The 17,326-nt window shown below is 39.4% G+C and overlaps 1 protein-coding gene across 12 annotated transcripts in view; it reads left to right on the plus strand.

Annotated features, from left to right (window-relative positions):
* kirrel3b (kirre like nephrin family adhesion molecule 3b) overlaps window positions 1-17,326 on the plus strand; it is a 164,527-nt gene that overhangs the window by 124,769 nt on the left and 22,432 nt on the right. For all 12 annotated transcript variants that reach the window (XM_032509643.1, XM_032509644.1, XM_032509651.1 and 9 more), the window contains exons 6-9: window positions 7,648-7,753; window positions 14,609-14,757; window positions 14,928-15,055; window positions 15,558-15,684. In XM_032509643.1, the coding sequence (XP_032365534.1) occupies window positions 7,648-7,753; window positions 14,609-14,757; window positions 14,928-15,055; window positions 15,558-15,684 (510 nt within the window). The remainder of the gene's footprint in view (window positions 1-7,647; window positions 7,754-14,608; window positions 14,758-14,927; window positions 15,056-15,557; window positions 15,685-17,326) is intronic.

Consider the following 17,326-nt stretch of genomic DNA (forward strand, 5'->3'; position numbering starts at 1 on the left):
GTGACATGACACTGTCATGAACGTGTCTTAAACATTATCAACAGGTCATACTGTAAACATTTATGACAGAACGCTTCTTTTAGTAAGTGTCATTAGGTTTTGTCATGACAAGTTAGGGTTAGAGTTCATGTGTCATGACTGCATCATGGCAGTGTCATGGGTTCATGACAGTGTACCTTCAAGTAAAATGTTACCCATAGATATGCACTGTCATAGCTGTCAACAGAATACATTTTACCAATTTTCAGAATCTGGGGAAAAATGACTGTTGCACACTACTCAAAATGCATCTAACTGTTGCTCATTCATTAATATTCATACAATAATAAACAAAGATTGAGAGTCCAAACAGGCCAATTAGAAACAGGCCAGATAGGAGAGCATGTATAACCTCTTTGGAGCAACAGAAAACAAACCTCTATTTATTCTGCCCACCATGGCGAGCCTTTCTCTGAGAAGTTGAAAGCCATCACCCTATCTATCAAGGCAATGGTTCCTTCAGGCGTTCCATGTCAGCTTATAAAATAAATGTAACACTTGACCATCTCTTTTTTACAATGGTGCTGGGTGTTCCCTCTACTCTACAGCAAGAAGCAATAACAGCTGAGGATTTAACAAGACTGATTCATAAATAAAATATGTAAGCAGGCCAGCGCTTGTATGAATATGTTCGTCATTAATAGATCCTTGTAGTGTTAGATACCATCAAATGTTACCATCAAATGTAATTATCCCTTTGGCTTCTAACACGCTAAAGTCTGTTCGGGTACTACTTTGTTTTGGTACCCCTGGATTTAAATTCTATTAAGGTTCACAGTTACTGTTCTGCAACATTTCAAACTTGTATCTGTAAATGATACTGTAGTTTGGCCATAATTCATTCAAATAAGAAAAAGCCCCAGAGAGATGCAATGTAGTAGTGACATATGTTGTTGCCATGCACAAAATTTATTATGTGTGATTGTCCAAGGCTGTGCACAACAAAACGCTGCCTTCGTCTGTGCATCTATATTCTATATATACTTACTGTACATATACAAAACACAGAGAATTGCCGTCCACATATGAAGAGCTATCAAAAGTGCCATTTTCAAGAGCTAAATTTAGTTTACTGTAAATGTATTAATTGACTTCTATGCATGTCTGTTTGTTAAAGTCATTTTAGGGCTTGTTTTCCTTTATTAGAGAAGCTGAAGAGAGACAGTAAAAGGGAGAGAAATAGGGGAGATGACATGCAGCCAAGAGTCTCGGGTCGGGTTTGAACCCAGGCTGCTGCGAAGGACTATACCTAAATGGGGCGTAGCGCAGGCCCTACCGCGTGAACTACAGGTCACCCTACATTTTGGTTTTTGATAGCAAATTAAAAAAGGGCAGTCATAGTTTTGAGAGAAAAAAAAATGAAACAAATGAAAAAAATAAAACCTTTCACATTGTCATGGACAGAGATTGTTGCCATAACTGTATGATTAATTTTCAAAACAGTCATAATTGATTGCCATGTTTAGTGCAAATAATAAAGTCCATTTCATGTTCCTTTGCCGTACAGTCCTGTTTTACAAGTGGTGCTGCAATGTGCACCAGTCATATAAGAAAGATGGAGGGATTAATGGATGTCTCTTGTGAACAGCTACTATTAGTCTAAATGGGACCCTGGTGAGGGCTGAATACAGTAAGTCTCTAAGCCTAGAGTGCACACTACAACCACTTCTGTCCTTCCAAGATCTCATTGAGTTACATTATAATTTACTGGCCTTAAAGTCCCTTTGATCTTTGGGTAGAGCTTTTAGCCAATTTTTAGTCTGGGGTATGATGTCAAAAGTGGAAAGTACAGTTAAGTATTTGTCAAAGTTCAATTTGCCTGCTAAAAACTATACTTAGAAATGATTTCAAAGCACACAGTCTTGTGAGAGCAACATTTGTGTTTACTGATTGGACAGTGATACGAGCTTCACCTTCAAGCGCTTCATTTCCCTTTTCCTAATTACGAGTAGGAAATTATGATTTGACAGCTATTGAATACAGGGTTAATGCCTTGCAAATATTCCTCTGATATTATGTGTCATAGATCTGTATTGAAGATGGAGATTAAATTGATATTGATGCCCTGATCTAATTCTCAGTAAGACAGCAAATAAGTAAATGTCCTCAATTGGTTGCGTATTCCTTGGAACTGTGGATACTAAGCATCAACAACTTCTGAATAAATGCTGGTATTTCCTATTGCATGTCTCTATGTGTGCAAGTCCCAATATTTAGAATTAATAGCCTCATCTATTTCCCTGCCAAGAGTTTTCTAATTGACCGTATTAGTGAGATAATATTTACGGCAACCAAAGTAATTAAAATCTTCTCAGTCCGTCTGCCCTTCTCAGCATTTTGTATTCCACTCACCTCTAAGTATAGGTGCCTTTTTTCTCTTTCAGCTCAATCCTTATAGCAATCCAAATGAGAGTAATCTAAAAGCAACCCGTACATTGCTTGACAGCTTAAACCAGCCAAAAATCCAATGCATTTCACAATGCTATTTTCTTTTATCATCACTTTAATGCTCATGATGTACATCCACCTCAGCATTTTCCTTCCCACACAAGTTCAAACTGAGTTATCTGACCAAGGGTTATACAAATTAGCATCTAAATACTGTTTGTACAGGTGATTTTACCAAAATGAGAGGGATTTAGAACCAACTGAGGTGATTCAGTAGCCTGGATAGACTGCTGACTTCAGTTGTCCATACCAGTCCATTAGCAGACTGTAATTATTTGATAGCAAAGAGGGGGCTACCCCCTGATGCTGTTTTTCTCCAGCAGCATAGCTTAACTTGCATTATGTCCTTCGGACTTTAATCACTAAACTCTGCTAGCCCGCGGCATTAAATGCATTGCAATGAAATATGATTCTGATGCCACAGTTTCATCCCACTCATCACACAACTTGAAATATTCGTCAAATATTTTCTAGTCCAGCTGCATATCTGCAGCGCATTGCCCCACATAGAAACACGCTTTCAAATACATAGTGGGAAATGAATGCACTAGGGACGAGCAAAGCCAAGGTTTTCTGTGTGTTTGCATTGCAAACAAGCTGAGCCATGTGGGGGGAAATTAATGCCATTTGTTGAGACTAATTAATAAAGAACATGCAGATGTGCAATTGGGGAGGATTTGGTTTTTAGTAGCAGCTTCATGCTCACCCTGCTTAATCAAGCAGATAGTGGCAAATTCATCTAAAGGCAGATGTCCAAATTGGAAAGTAAGAGGAAAAGATTGTAAGAGTAAGGGGGCACTATAAGGCTCTGTGCATTAAAGTACATTACTTTTTCTGTATATTTAATGAAGTTTTAATTATGTTGCAAAGCTGATATCACACTACCAATGCTCTGAAGATATAGCCGACGCTTTAAAAAAAAGCTTTGACTGCTATCTTTTTATTGTACCAGTAACAATACGTTGATGACAGATGTGCTACAAGGAATGCAGCGCTGCTCATTTAAGCTGCTGTTTAAATAGCAGAACATCTGCCTTCATGAAACTGAAACTGAAACTATACCTGAAATTTATTTGCTGTTCAATGGCTGAATATATGATAATCAATATGTTGGATCTCAGGTTCTCAGTCAGTCTGTTCTCCCCTCAAGTATTCTACTCAGATCATGTCAGTGTGCCCATGTTGCTAGGCTATAAGTCACAAGCGGATAGCCCACAAGCAGCCTCCCTAACCTTCAGCAGCCGACATTCCTGCTGTTTAAGGCTGATCCTACTGGAGAACAGCTGTCTAGAGTGACCCAGAGAGATTGAAAATTGAGCTTAAAGAAAGGGGAAAAAAATATTTAAGTTGGCACTGTCTCCATAAGAAGAAGTTGGAAGATCCCAGTTTTCATCCTGTTCATCCACCCATCTTCTCTATATCTCGCTACTACTCTCTTGACAAATCAGAGAATTTAAGAATCTTGCATATTGATGTGCTGTTGCATGATGCCTCAATTGCATTCGCTCAGCAGCTCATGCATTTATACATCAAAGAGGCAAATAGACTTCTTAATTAAGTAGATGTCTGTCATATCTGAAGGGTCAAGGGTTAGAAAAGAGACCGTCCCTAATTCACACACAAAACCTTTGCTGTCAGACATTTGACAGCTGTTGCTCCCATGGCTGTCTTTGCTTGTGGTTCTTCAGGGAAATACAACTATCTAACAAATTTCTCATCTGACTTAGAAATAGAAGTAAAGTTGTCATGACATTACCCCTTGCTGAGTGGGACTGAGTTCTTTTTTAGAGAGGGTCCGTTTTTAAGCATAGATCAATTGAAAAGAACATTAATTAGAAGCCGGATTGACAGTAATGAGAATTTGTGTCCTTACAAGTCTCTTAGCAGGAAGACAAGAGAAAAAGGTTGGCATAATTAAATAGTACAGTATAGGAACACCTTAAGTAAGAACGGCTTGTGAATTAGCTGCTACACATATGCTGTGTCCATAAGCAAAGACAACACAACTCCAGATCCCCCTCGATCTCTTCTCATGTCTGCTTCTCTCTGTACTCTTCAGCTTTTTGCTGGATTTTATTACCTGCTCCACCACTTCCACATCTGTCATTTTGCCCCTGAGGTTCACTCTGCCCACATTTTTGTCCACACAATTACCCGCTTGCAATGCTGAAAACAGCTACTGGGCAGCTAACACTGCTGTTCAAGGCATGGATAGGTTTTTATTATAATAGGTTTTTATACATAATAGGTTTTATTATGACACCCACATGCCCTTTCATATGCACACACACCCCTTCTTAAACATGTGCCTACACATGCAAATACACCAACACACACACACAGATGGCTGCTTAGTACGTGGAGAGACTTACTGGTTCACTGTGGCCTTCAGTCTAATGGGATTCACAATGTTTTTGTTTTCTTTACTGGCCTGGGGAGAACTGGCACAGGTGGAGCTCATGGATTGAAAGTGGTAGGATGGTTAGTGGTGGTGGGGGGCAACTGTCTAGGAGGGAAATAAGTCTCCTGATGGGAAATTTGGTCTTTGTGAGTAGGGAGGAATACTGCACCTGGATCACCCCTCTCTCTGGGGCTTTGTGGCAGCTGAGCCAGCTCAGAGCATCTGCACAGCCACAGGGTAAAAAGCAGTTTTCCTACACTTCATGCCCACACACACGCACGCACGCGACCACTCTCCATACCTTTACACAGTGTTGTTTGGCTTCATTACAGTAGTGTTTGTGTGCTTATTTAATTCTGTGTGGATCGCTGTTCCCACCATTGCTATTCATCTAAATCCAAACAGAGTCCCTAGCTGGTACATTAGTATTATTAAACACAGAGCAGATATACTTAGTACACCTTTGAAACAGATGGCTGCATCATGACCAAAACCAGAATCAGCTCATTCGCTATGTGACTCATCTAATGCCACTGGTACCACAAATGGCACACATCTTAAAAAACAGTTGTTAGTGTTTTAGAATAATACTTCTGTTACTACTTGCTAATACTTATATTCTTTCTGGTAAGGTAGTGTTAAATATGTATAGAAATACTCTATTCAAACTCAGCCTTACATATTGGATTGTACATACGTTTTTCTAAGTATGTGTTAAATAGTACCCAATTCTGCAAAATATAGTTAAAAGTTAAAATGAGAATTTTGAGAAAATTGGGTGACACTTTATTTGAAAGGGTGTGCATAAGACTGACATGATACTGTAGGAGTTATGACTTGTCATGAACATGAAGGAGTCTGTATGAATGTTTATGGCTGTTGTCATTAGATGCTATTTTAAATTATATTTGAATGCAAAGTTAACGTTGTTTGAGATGCTTTTTTTAATGATAACTCAACATTAACCAAAACAACAGTATCTGTGTTATGACAACTTGATATCAAGCAAGACAATATAAACTGTCACTATCATCTTAAATATGTCATACCAGGCCTAATTATCAAACTTCAAGCAAATATTTAGCTTCATGTGATAACATTACATTAAACTGTCATAAAGTGGATGGTTTTAAAATTGGCTGTTGTAAGACCATTATGATTATGTCATGAATATTTTCCTTAAACTCAAGTAAAGTGAAACAGTTTGGACTTCTCATAAAGATATACAAGTTTGATTACACTGTCAAACGGTGTCCTAAATGTTGTAAAACCATTTTGACAACAGTAAATACTGTACCAAGGTGATTTACGAGTTTTGGACGGATAAGGTTAGCTTTAGGCTACATATTGCTAAAGTAACTGCTAACTGTAGTTAGCTGCAGCTAGTTAGCTCAGTTAGCTGGACAGCAGTCCTATTAGCTGACTTAGCCCCGGGATGCCAGTAGCCAAACCCGGAAAGAAAACCCTCACAGTACTGTATTCCCTGACGTCAAACAAGCCTCCTCCGTAAATCTTGGAGGCTGTTTGGCTCTTTCCAGCCGTATATACTGGGAGCAAATTTGCAATTCCTAGGATGGTGAAGGGATGTCTTGCCCAACTTTGCCTTGCCTTTGATTGGCTAACCCTGGTATTCTTACCCTAACCCTAACTAGAGTTGTGTCTAATTGGGAAAACCCAATTCTCCATTAAAATTAGTATACACTGTACACTTAAACAATACTGGTCATGTGTCGATCAGTTCGATCATTTTTTTCCCTTGCCACATTTAAAGCTCTCAACAAAATGTTTACCAGTCTCTTTTTAGAAACCCTGACAAAAAGCTTCACCTACTTAGAATTCACCAATTCTCTGAGTATGTGGGGTAAATAACTGTTTGTTTCACATGGGATGGGATTGATATGGAAATTAACACGTATCTTCAAAAAGATTCCCACCTTTGTCAATTAGGATGAATTAAGTTGTTTATTAAATTAGCATAATCTGATGCTTGTTGTTATAAGAACGATTTTGTTTGTACTGTATCACAGAGGTTGTTCATTGTTTTAATTGCAGTGTACTGAACTATGGATTATTTGCTGTTTTCAAATTGCCATTTACTGAAACTAATTATCAAGTAAAGTTTGCCTTTGATTCGCTCCTTAGAGTGTTACTAATGAATGTATGAGAATAAAAATAATATGTTCTCTCTCACACCTGTGAAATACAGTATGTCTGGGCCTCCTGGGTGGGTGGAAAGAAAATAACAAATAGGGCATCAAATTATTCAGGAGTGTCTATTATTTTGGAGAAAATGCTGCCACACACTGTGATAAAATGTCACAACTGTTCTAAACGCTGCCACAGCCTGTTGTAAAATAATCCAAATGAAACAACTTTGTCCTTGTGGTTTAAAGTAGAGCCTGTTTACCTACAGTACTGTATGTGTGATACAGCTACATGAAAGGCTGCCAAATCAGTTTTGGGTTGCATGAAAACACATTTGGAAAATCTAGGCCCCCCGTAATAAAACAAAAAATTAAATTTGCATGTCAGTGTCTTTGGCTGTTTTCTTTTGTGGTTTCTAAACTATTTATAAGGTGTCTATTTTGTCTTCTCTGCAAAAATTCTGCTATATATTTTTTTTCTTTCTGAGCCTTATTTAACCACAGAATATGTCAACAACTTGGTGTTTGTCTCTGGCATGCAGTTTACTACACCAGTTTGAGGAGGCTGCCAGTTCTGTAATTGGTTGTCTTTGTGTCTCTATGTTTTGTATTTAGATCTCCCACTAGTCAATCTCACAGTGGAGCCTCAACCTGTTCTGGAAGGCAACCTTGTGAAATTCCATTGCTCTGCAAAGGCCAACCCTCCTGTCACACTCTACAGGTGAGATTATAAAAAGAAAAAGTGTTTTGAGAGTGCATGCAAGTCGTGATGGCACAAAAATGATCAATGTAATGTAAAATAGGAAGAGAAGGTGGTAAAGTTTAAATAAGGTGTTCTCTCATCAATGTTGCTGGTGGATAATACATTTCAACATAAAGTCAGTTTCTACAATGTATTGTTAAAAAAAAGACCAGGCACCTTTTTGTGATGCCATGGTGGCACCATTATATCTGCCCACAGTTTAGAATGAAGTGTAGAAAAACAATACACTGTCAAGCTGATACAATATAAAGAAAATACTGTATACCTTAGGAAACCTTGTCTGTTCTACTGGGTTGCAGCAAAGCAATACAGGGCTTTGTTGCATAGCTGCTTTCTTTGCGGTCATATCACATCCCTTTAACATTAAATGTCCATCAGTGCGCTGAAGTAAAGCTGTAAACGTAATGTGCATGACATCTGATGAAGCTGTCAAGTTTACAGCTTTTTCTTAGATTATGTTGTGCTCCACAGTATACAGTTGGAAGACAGGTTTCCTCCTAGGGGTCTGCTAGTGTTTTTTGTGTGTGTGTGTTGTGGTTGAATATTGCCGACTGCACATACAGTACGTTTGAATTAAAGCCCTTTTTTGTATTTGTTTTTTAATGACTCAAATGTCCCAAAAAGACTACAAACTAAAGAAATCATGTTTGAGAAATTGCCACCGAGATACAGTAGTTTTAGGACAAGAATGTGAAGGTTATACAGAAATAGAAATTACCCGGAGCTCACTTGAATGATTTAAAGATTACTCTTTATAACCTAGGCAAGCCCCATCCAGTTTTAATTTTATTTCCACTATGTGTGCTAACTGTTTTGAGAACATGTTTTCAGTTTGGCTGTTATGTGAAGGTTGTCTTTGAAATAAGCTACATTTCATTGTATTTTCACTTAAGAAATATAGACAATAAGGGATTTCAATTATCTCTGAAACTACTTTACAAATAAAACCCTGTAGCATCTTTCCTAGTACATCCATAGATCCATTTCATGCTTAAGCTAACCATACATACCTGATATTGTATGGATGGTATGGAAAGGTATTCAACAACCCTTTCACCAGACACAATGTTAATTGGCTCAACATTGGCCCTATACACACATTGTGCACTGAATGCAGAATCATCATCAGTATATACACAAATCCTTGGAAATTGGCTTGTTTAAAAAAGTAAATGAAATAGTAATTATTAAATTATGGTTACTTCAAAACCACAAAGCAGTCACATTTTGTAGATTCCATTATGATCCAAAACATATATTGTTAGGCAAATAACCGCACTGAATATACAGTTGTAGATGAAACAAACTGGCACGCATCAAATCAAGTTAGACTGAAAAAATAGAAAACAAAATAAATAAATAAATAGATGGACAAAACAGCCTTGCTTGTGAAATGCTTACCAAAATCTCATCGTGCAGCAGTTTTGCTAACCTTAATATACTACTATTCCTCTACTATTGAGATGAAACAACAAAATGGACAGTAATTACTCTCATAAAGTCTTGCATAGCCCTCTGGAAGTGTAATACTCATGTAATTTGTCAAGAGATGTTTTTCTGTGTGGGAGGTTTTTAAAAACTAGCAAAAAATAAATGGAATGAAATCGATACCAAAGGGAATTGGCCAGCTCTGAATCTTGTAATGGTACTGGGAAATGAAATGGATGTACAACACACTCACAGGTGCAAACGGATATGTTGCCTTTTTTGATGGATTCTGCCCTTTTGAAAAAGGAAAGGAGAAGGGAGGGCAGTGATATTGTGGAAAACAAGGTTTGTATTTGATTGTGTAGGTGCACAGCATAGACAGGACGTCTATTGCACCTGCAAAGGGATTTCACCTCTATTGTTATGAGACTAGATCAATGCTGGAATCAGACTTCTCCCCTGGGTCTCAAGAGCTAAAAGGCAATGGCGGTTGAGATTACTTTTTCTTTTAGTTTGACAAACTACAGTGTAAAAAAGGTTGTATGTTGAATCTAAAGAGAGTAAAACTGCCACTTTCCCACTCTCTAATTTATTTCTTCCCGTCTTTCTTTCTTTTCTTCTATCTTTCTTTCTTTTCTTTCTTTCTTTCTTTCTTTTTCTCTCTCTCTGCTGTATGGCTCTCTGTCATTGACACAATCCACTGTAGGATTAGATAATATCACACTGACTAATAACTTTTAATACTTCAAGGTTATACTCTCCATCAGTTTCACAGTCTCATAGTCTCCCATTTAGATTTATATGCAATTTATACAAGAGCTTCAAGGCTCCCGTGCACCATTGGCATTTAGGGCATGGTGGACAGGGGATTTTTGTTCCTCATAATGCTTGCTTTAGAGCTTTGTCTAGGGAGGGCCCCCCACAAATTTCCCCTCTATAGAGCAATATTGCAGAGGAGAGCAGGAAGCTGGTCAAGCAGCGTGAGGCCATTTTTCAGTGCTAATACACTCTGTCTACCCCAGATCAGATATGGCACAAGGACAGAGTAGTTCTTAGACGGATGGCCTCTTTTCCTTCCCCAAGAGAGCCATCCATTCCCAATGTGCACTGCGCCACTTTGCCATCCTCCAATTCAATGGACACTTGAGACACAGATCCGAGATAGCGGGGGCACTAGTCAAAGGCACGGTGCTTTCTGTTGCCTCCAACCCCTTGTGCTTGCCTCACTGGTTCAATAAGTCTGACTTTAAACGTGAACATGGAAATAAGATATATTTCTACAGATACCTGAACCTTTGCCAGAACACAACTCAAGGGGAGAGTAAATAGGGAGGAATTCAAGAGATCGGAGAGGACATAGTGTGTTGGCGGGGGTTGGAAGAGAAGATGAAAGTGGTGCAGGAGTGTGAATAAAGTAAAAGTAATGGGTTTGCATTTTAGTCGGCACTCAGGGAATCAACATTCTCTGAGAGGGAAAGACGAGTGGGTCGGAACATCTTCATTACTGTTTATAATGGAAGAAGGGCTAACTGGCATACATCACAATCACTCAACCACCCTCTGATGAAGACACAGAGGGTTTTCTCAGATCCAAACAAGAACCCACCAGAGAGAAGAGAAAGAATAACAAACAAAGCAAATCAGGTCCCTCGTCTGCACATACAACCATGCACAGAGCAACAGCAGAACCCCATCCTTTGCATGGCACTGGAGCAAACAACATTCCAATCCTCCCCACACTTAAGTTCTCAGTGTTGTTATTTGTTTGCTTATGGTTGACACTACAATCACCAAACTTTTCCCTCACCATAAGACGTCATTGTGTGTAAGTCACAGCACTTTTGCATAATCTTAAATTAAAGTGTGTTAATGCAGCTGCAAACGTACAATTCAATGCAACCCTGACAAGCTGGAATTTCCCTTGAAAAGTTTGGACTTAACATTAAACGTCTGTAATAACCTTGAAAAGTAACAAAAAATGCTAGCCATATCCAAGAAGTCAGGAAAAAAAGTCATCTGGTTATTCCGGGTTGGGCTAATATTTTCCGCCACTATCCTTGTGCCGGGCTGGGCCCTTGATCAAGCATTTTAGTTTTTTTTAATCATTACTTCATTGCATAATTGGGTGGGGAGAATGCTATGTCTCTCCAGCATCTCCCGTAGCTCTGGGTAGTGTGGCCGATGCGTCAGCATGCAGACCGTGGTGAAGGACAGTATTAATTAAGTGATTGAGACAAGAACGTCTCCTATATGGTTCCAAGGCTTTGATTATGTTTCTGCCTCTTTCTGTTACTCACGCTATTCGGCTAAGGGTGGGAGCTAGAGTCGAGTTTTTTTGAGCAGTTTACATGCTTCGTCCTTGCTGCATTGTTCATTTAGATAATTCTAAACAGATTTATGTTGTTCAAACAACTCGCAATTGTAGCTGAGAACGTTAGTTTTAACGGCCCACATAATTACAGTTCATGCTTGATTTTTTGGGCCCAATCTGAGCTCTTGTCTACATGACACTTGTATTTCTTTTAAAATATAATATCTGTACTTACTTCAGTTAATTGGCAGAACATGAAATTACTATTTTTTATTTTTTTATGTCCATGTCAACATGGAAGCACGTTATAACTAAACCTGCATATTTATTTTATATTCCTCCGAGAAGTCAATAGTCATCACTTTCAATATGCATGTAAGGGAGAATAGAACGGTGCTGTGCTGTGCTTAACCATGCTGATAATAACTGTGGGTCGGATTTACTGTGGTTCTCGAGGCTGATGGCATAGATACCTGCCTAATTTAATTGTTACTGTTTTATTGCCTTAATCACATTCAGAAAACACAAAACTCTCCCCTCTTCTATGTCTCCTTTGTCCTCTGCTTCCATTAACGGCAGACCTGTTTATCTATATATCAGTGTTGGCTTACAGACCCATGCACGTGGGAAAATATACACCTTGTACATGTGCTTGCTCACATAGACACACACACACACACACACACACACACACACACGCAGACATTTGAGAGTGCAGGATTCACACCCTTTGTCTGAATCAAATCCCTTAATAGGATACAACAGTGTAAAGCGAGTCAGCTTCGGAGTAAGCTTGCACCGGCTCTTCTAACCTCCCAAAGGGAATGCAGGTGTTTGTATTACCCTGGGCCAGCTATGTTTTGACATGAGTCTTGGACAAGGCCCAGCACACCAACAGAGCTCCCATGCTCCCTGCGGACGATGGCACTCTGTCTCTTCTCCCTCTAACATCGTCACAGACTCCCAAAACTGGCAACCACATCCTCTGCTCGGAAGCAGTCGGCTGTCCGGACATTTGTCCCTACCTTATTAAAACTCCTACAGAATAAGCTGGTGAAGTGTAGATGGAAACAGTGTCATACTGAAATAGATGCATCATTGCTGTCATCATCATAATGGTCATAGTTATCACAACCATCACGGTTGTATGATGTGTGCACGCTCACCTAAAGGTCCCTTTAGTAGATGTTCTGGAGCCTGTACATATCATATGATCTTTATCTGCAGATTGAGTTTTTCTGAGCATTTTTTACTATTTGTGATTTGATCCAAAGCTCCAGAACAGAGATTGTGTTGTCAACTGCTGATATCAAGAGCAAGAATGAACTTTGAAACTCAACATTAAAGCCAAACGTGAAAGAAAAATCTTCAAAGTGCTCCAAAACAAAAATGAAAATTGCAACGTCTACATTTCCTTAACAAGTGAGATAACTCCATCTGCTGATGAAGACCATTTTATATGATAGAAAGCTCCAGAACAGCCACCAAATGGACCTTAAGGACCTTTTTTTTACCTGTTATTTCCTTAAGCAAGACCAAAACTTTGGAACTCATTACCAGTGTAGTTCCTATCATGATCATCTTAATCTTTGTTGATGTCCTCATCACCATCATCAACCTCATCATTCTCATTGTCGTCCTCATCATCAATATCATTGGCGTCATCATCATCCTAATCATCGTTGTTATTGTCTTCTTCATGATTACTGCAACCGCCACCAGTGTAATTAATACCATCGTCATCATCTTTATCCTCATCGTCATATAAACAGCAGCGGAAACATTCATAATGATATTTAGAGACAAACTCCTAACATCTGTGAACATCAACATTCATCATTATTAACATAATGCTTTTCACATTCTTTTAATCTTTCAGAATGTAGCATACACAGGATTCTGTGTAGAGACTTTCAGATATAAAGTGTGTATAAACAACTCTATCCAAAGGCTACAGTATCTAGGGTTTGTATCTATATATCTGTTTGTGCTCGCTGACACACACAAACACTATACAAGTAATACTAACAGTTATGTAAAAGGGCAGACAGGCCAAAACCCACCTGCCCTATTTTCAACATTTTTAGGAAACACAGGTGTTGCGGAGCTCTCAGCTGTATCCTTGTCACTCAAAAAACCAACTCTGAAAGATCTAGTACTGGAGAAAAAGCACAAAACAATCCCATGAAGCCCAATTAGAATTCTGCTCCACTCCACTTACTGATTGAATGAGGTAATCTGTTTTCATTTAAATGATAGCATGTCAGTGAAGCATGGGGCCAGCTTAGTCATGGAAAACAAATGAGTTCCCCATCCCGTAAAAACTGCTCTCAGTACTGGCAGGAATATAAAATGGAGACAGGCACCGGTTCCGCTGTCATTGTTTTCATTTGCCACATCAGCATGCAGATGTGTCTCTATTGTGGAGGAAGACAGCGTTTAGACGCGTGTTGCACTGTATGTCCCACAACACCGTCTAAATTTTCCAAAGAGACCCGAGACATCCACAGATGCCTTCGCTTCAGTTTTATAAATGGGGCTTGTCTGTGGTAGCAGCAGAGAGCCATCCACACCACGCAGAGCGAGACACCGCTGCCCGTGACATCATATAAGTCTCACCTAAACACGTAGGGAGTGTTTGTGTTCCCGTCACTGAAGCTATCACTCACAAACATGAACAGATGTTCTTTATGTGATCCCATGTCAATTTATTAACATCAGCTGTTGTGTGTAATACAGTACTTGTCAACCAGCGTCTTCATAGGTGGGGGCGCTACCCATTTGTCATTCTGTGATTTGTTTTTCTTAGCTGGCACTCTGTGCTGCTCTTTCTGCCTGGCGTAATGAGGAACGTGCTGTCTGCTCCGAGTCACCGGGGAGCTTGTCACAGCATGGAGGGCTGCCACAAAAATGTGCTGAAGCCAGCACAAAAAAACTGTCCCCAGATTGATGATGTATTCACACAAAAGAATGCTATTGACATAAGGCAGTGTGAAAACCTGTCTTAATGCCTTTTCCCCTATTCCTTCATTCGTTGCATTTCTTACCATCTCTGCTTTTCTGCCTTTCACCAGGTGGGCCAAAGGAGGAAGCATTATCAAGGAGGTTTCTGGAGACACATATGAGGTTATTGTGGACCACTCCTTCTTTACAGAACCCGTTTCCTGCGAGGTTACCAACCCTCTTGGCAGCACCAACATCAGCCGCAACGTTGACGTCTACTGTGAGTGGCTCCTTAAACGATTCTGCATTCAGAAATGCGAGCAACGTGATATTACATGGTTATGGTTAAGGTCTTGTATATTTTGACACTGAGCTCTACATCCACCTCATCTGCTTAATTATTGATGTATCATGCAGTAAATTGACAGGTAATGATGTTTATTTTAACAGTTGGTCCTCGCATGGCTGCGGAGCCTCAGTCGTTGCAGGTGGATCTTGGATCTGACGCTGTTTTCAACTGTGCCTGGACAGGAAATCCCTCTCTTACCATAGTGTGGATGAAAAGGGGATCTGGAGTGGTGTGTATATTGATTTGTACTGTTATCTAATGTTCTACATCCAGTCACAAAATGTGGCTTACAATAGACTGAAAGATGCTTTTCTGTGATAAAGCCTGTGTTTTAGACTTTCTGTGATTCCAGCATGTCCGTGGCTTATATAAAATACTTAAGGTAGTTAGTTGATGTCATAGTGCATCTGTTTTGAGATGTCCATTAAACATAAGATCTTGAGGCCATTGTAGTCCCAGTTTCTTTGAGACCTGTTCTCATATTAGATCTGTTAATTTGATCAACAAATTCAGACTCATTGCACCTTCCCTTTTGTCAACATCAAAGGCCAAAGCCAACCCATTTACTCCTCTGAGCTCAGACCCTGAATTGGATTTTAATTATTGAGGAGAGGTGCACTTTAAGCATAATATGGTGCCTATCTTTCTTTCCCATAACACTGCCTTGTTGCTAACTCAAATGTGAAGGTGCCTTTGCTGTCACTGCATTTGATCATCTTTTTTTGTTGCAGGTTCTTAGCAATGAGAACCTCCTGATACTGAAATCCGTGAGACAGGAAGATGCTGGGAAATATGTTTGCCGTGCTGTGGTCCAGCGTGTAGGAGCAGGAGAGAAGGAGGTTTCTCTCACTGTCAATGGTAAGTTGTATTTTTGATATGTCTTTCACACAGACAGGCTCAGATGCACACCCACAAAGATGTCAAATGCATACACATAGAAGTGTGAATCTTGAGGTCTTGGGTCAACGGCGGCAAAAAGAAAGCAATCTGTCACAGGAGTCAGTCTTGTGCTTCTTCTGTGATTCACAAAAGTCTTCCATCCACACAACTTTCAACAAAATATGCAGTTTTATTCCTCGTTTTTTTTTTAGTTTAGCAGTTTCTTGGAGAAACTATTCATTTTTACCAGGTAGACAAAGTAACAAAACACAAGCATCACACACAGCACAATGATGTGGCACACAGCATGCCAATGCAAATTAATTTCCCTGACAAAGGTAATGTGATAAGACAAAGCTGTTTCCTGAACTGCCATCATTGTGAAGCCTTTAAGTAGAAAAAGCAATAAATATAGACTTAGTCTTTTCAAGATATGGTCAGATATTTCATGTACAGGTGAAATGTACTTAAATGCTAATTATAGTCTGCATGAGTCACAGGGAAGCAGCCTCTTCTGAGGCACCAACTGACTAATGAATACCAGCCTTAGTGGGAGACCTGGCAACTCTCAAACAAATGACTTCATTATCAGCGCTTGATATTCAGGGTGCATGCTTCGGTGTGGCAGAGGTTCTTAGTTGTGGGATTTACGTGTCTCTTGTTTTTTCCGAAACCTGTGCCAAATAGAAGGAAAAAAAACAAGAGAAGGTTTTAAGAAGCTGTTGAGTTAATGCTGACAGTGTATCATTGTACATTTCGAAAGCTAACAAAAGAGTTTGCCTGTAAGCAACACTGGTGCTGATTTGGGGATGAGGATACATCAAGTAGCAAACAGCGTGTGTAAAGATTTTCTTTTCAAAAACCCAGACGTTAGCTTTGCATATCAGAGAGAATTGGATACCAGTATTCCCTCCAGCACAAGATCAGAACCATGACTTTCTATATACTGCAATGAGGCTGCTCCTTCTCAGCCAGGAATTCAGTTGAAATCAAGGCAGAAGAGGCGTAAGGAAAAATTATGACAAATCATACTCAAAATTCTGTTAATAGCAACCTACTGTTTACTGCCAGTCTTTCTACAGCCTTAATATATAAACAGAATGCAACAAAACATCCAATGTACCACTTTATTTTGATGCATCTCTTTTCTGCTCATGGAGAATGTGTTGTTTACAAAAACGACACTATGAGAGAAAGAAGACGGATTGTTTTAATAAAGATTATAACACAACACAACTCCGAGCACACTGGGAAACATACAACAGAACTGAAGTGGCATGTTTATTTAGTCTCCAGTCTCTAGACTTCATTTAAACAAGTTTGGGATGTCTTCTAGTCTTTTATTTGCTTATATTCCTCTTCTTTTCATCTTACACCTCCCTGCCTGAATTGGTTTTTGACATTCAAAAGCGTTGTTCCTTTTTATCCTGCTGAATAATTGAAATTCGTCTCTGTTTTCCCCCCCAAACCACATGAGGAATCTCAAGTCATTTCGTACCCGGTCCTTAAGGTGAATCAGATTGTCAAACTTGTGAAAGTGCAAACACTGCGGCAGAAGTAGTGATGTGTTGGAAGTGTGTGTGTGTGTGTGTGTGTGTGTGTGTGTGTGTGTGTGTGTGTG

This window comes from Etheostoma spectabile, chromosome 3, assembly GCF_008692095.1.
Source record: "Etheostoma spectabile isolate EspeVRDwgs_2016 chromosome 3, UIUC_Espe_1.0, whole genome shotgun sequence".
Lineage (NCBI taxonomy): Eukaryota > Metazoa > Chordata > Actinopteri > Perciformes > Percidae > Etheostoma > Etheostoma spectabile.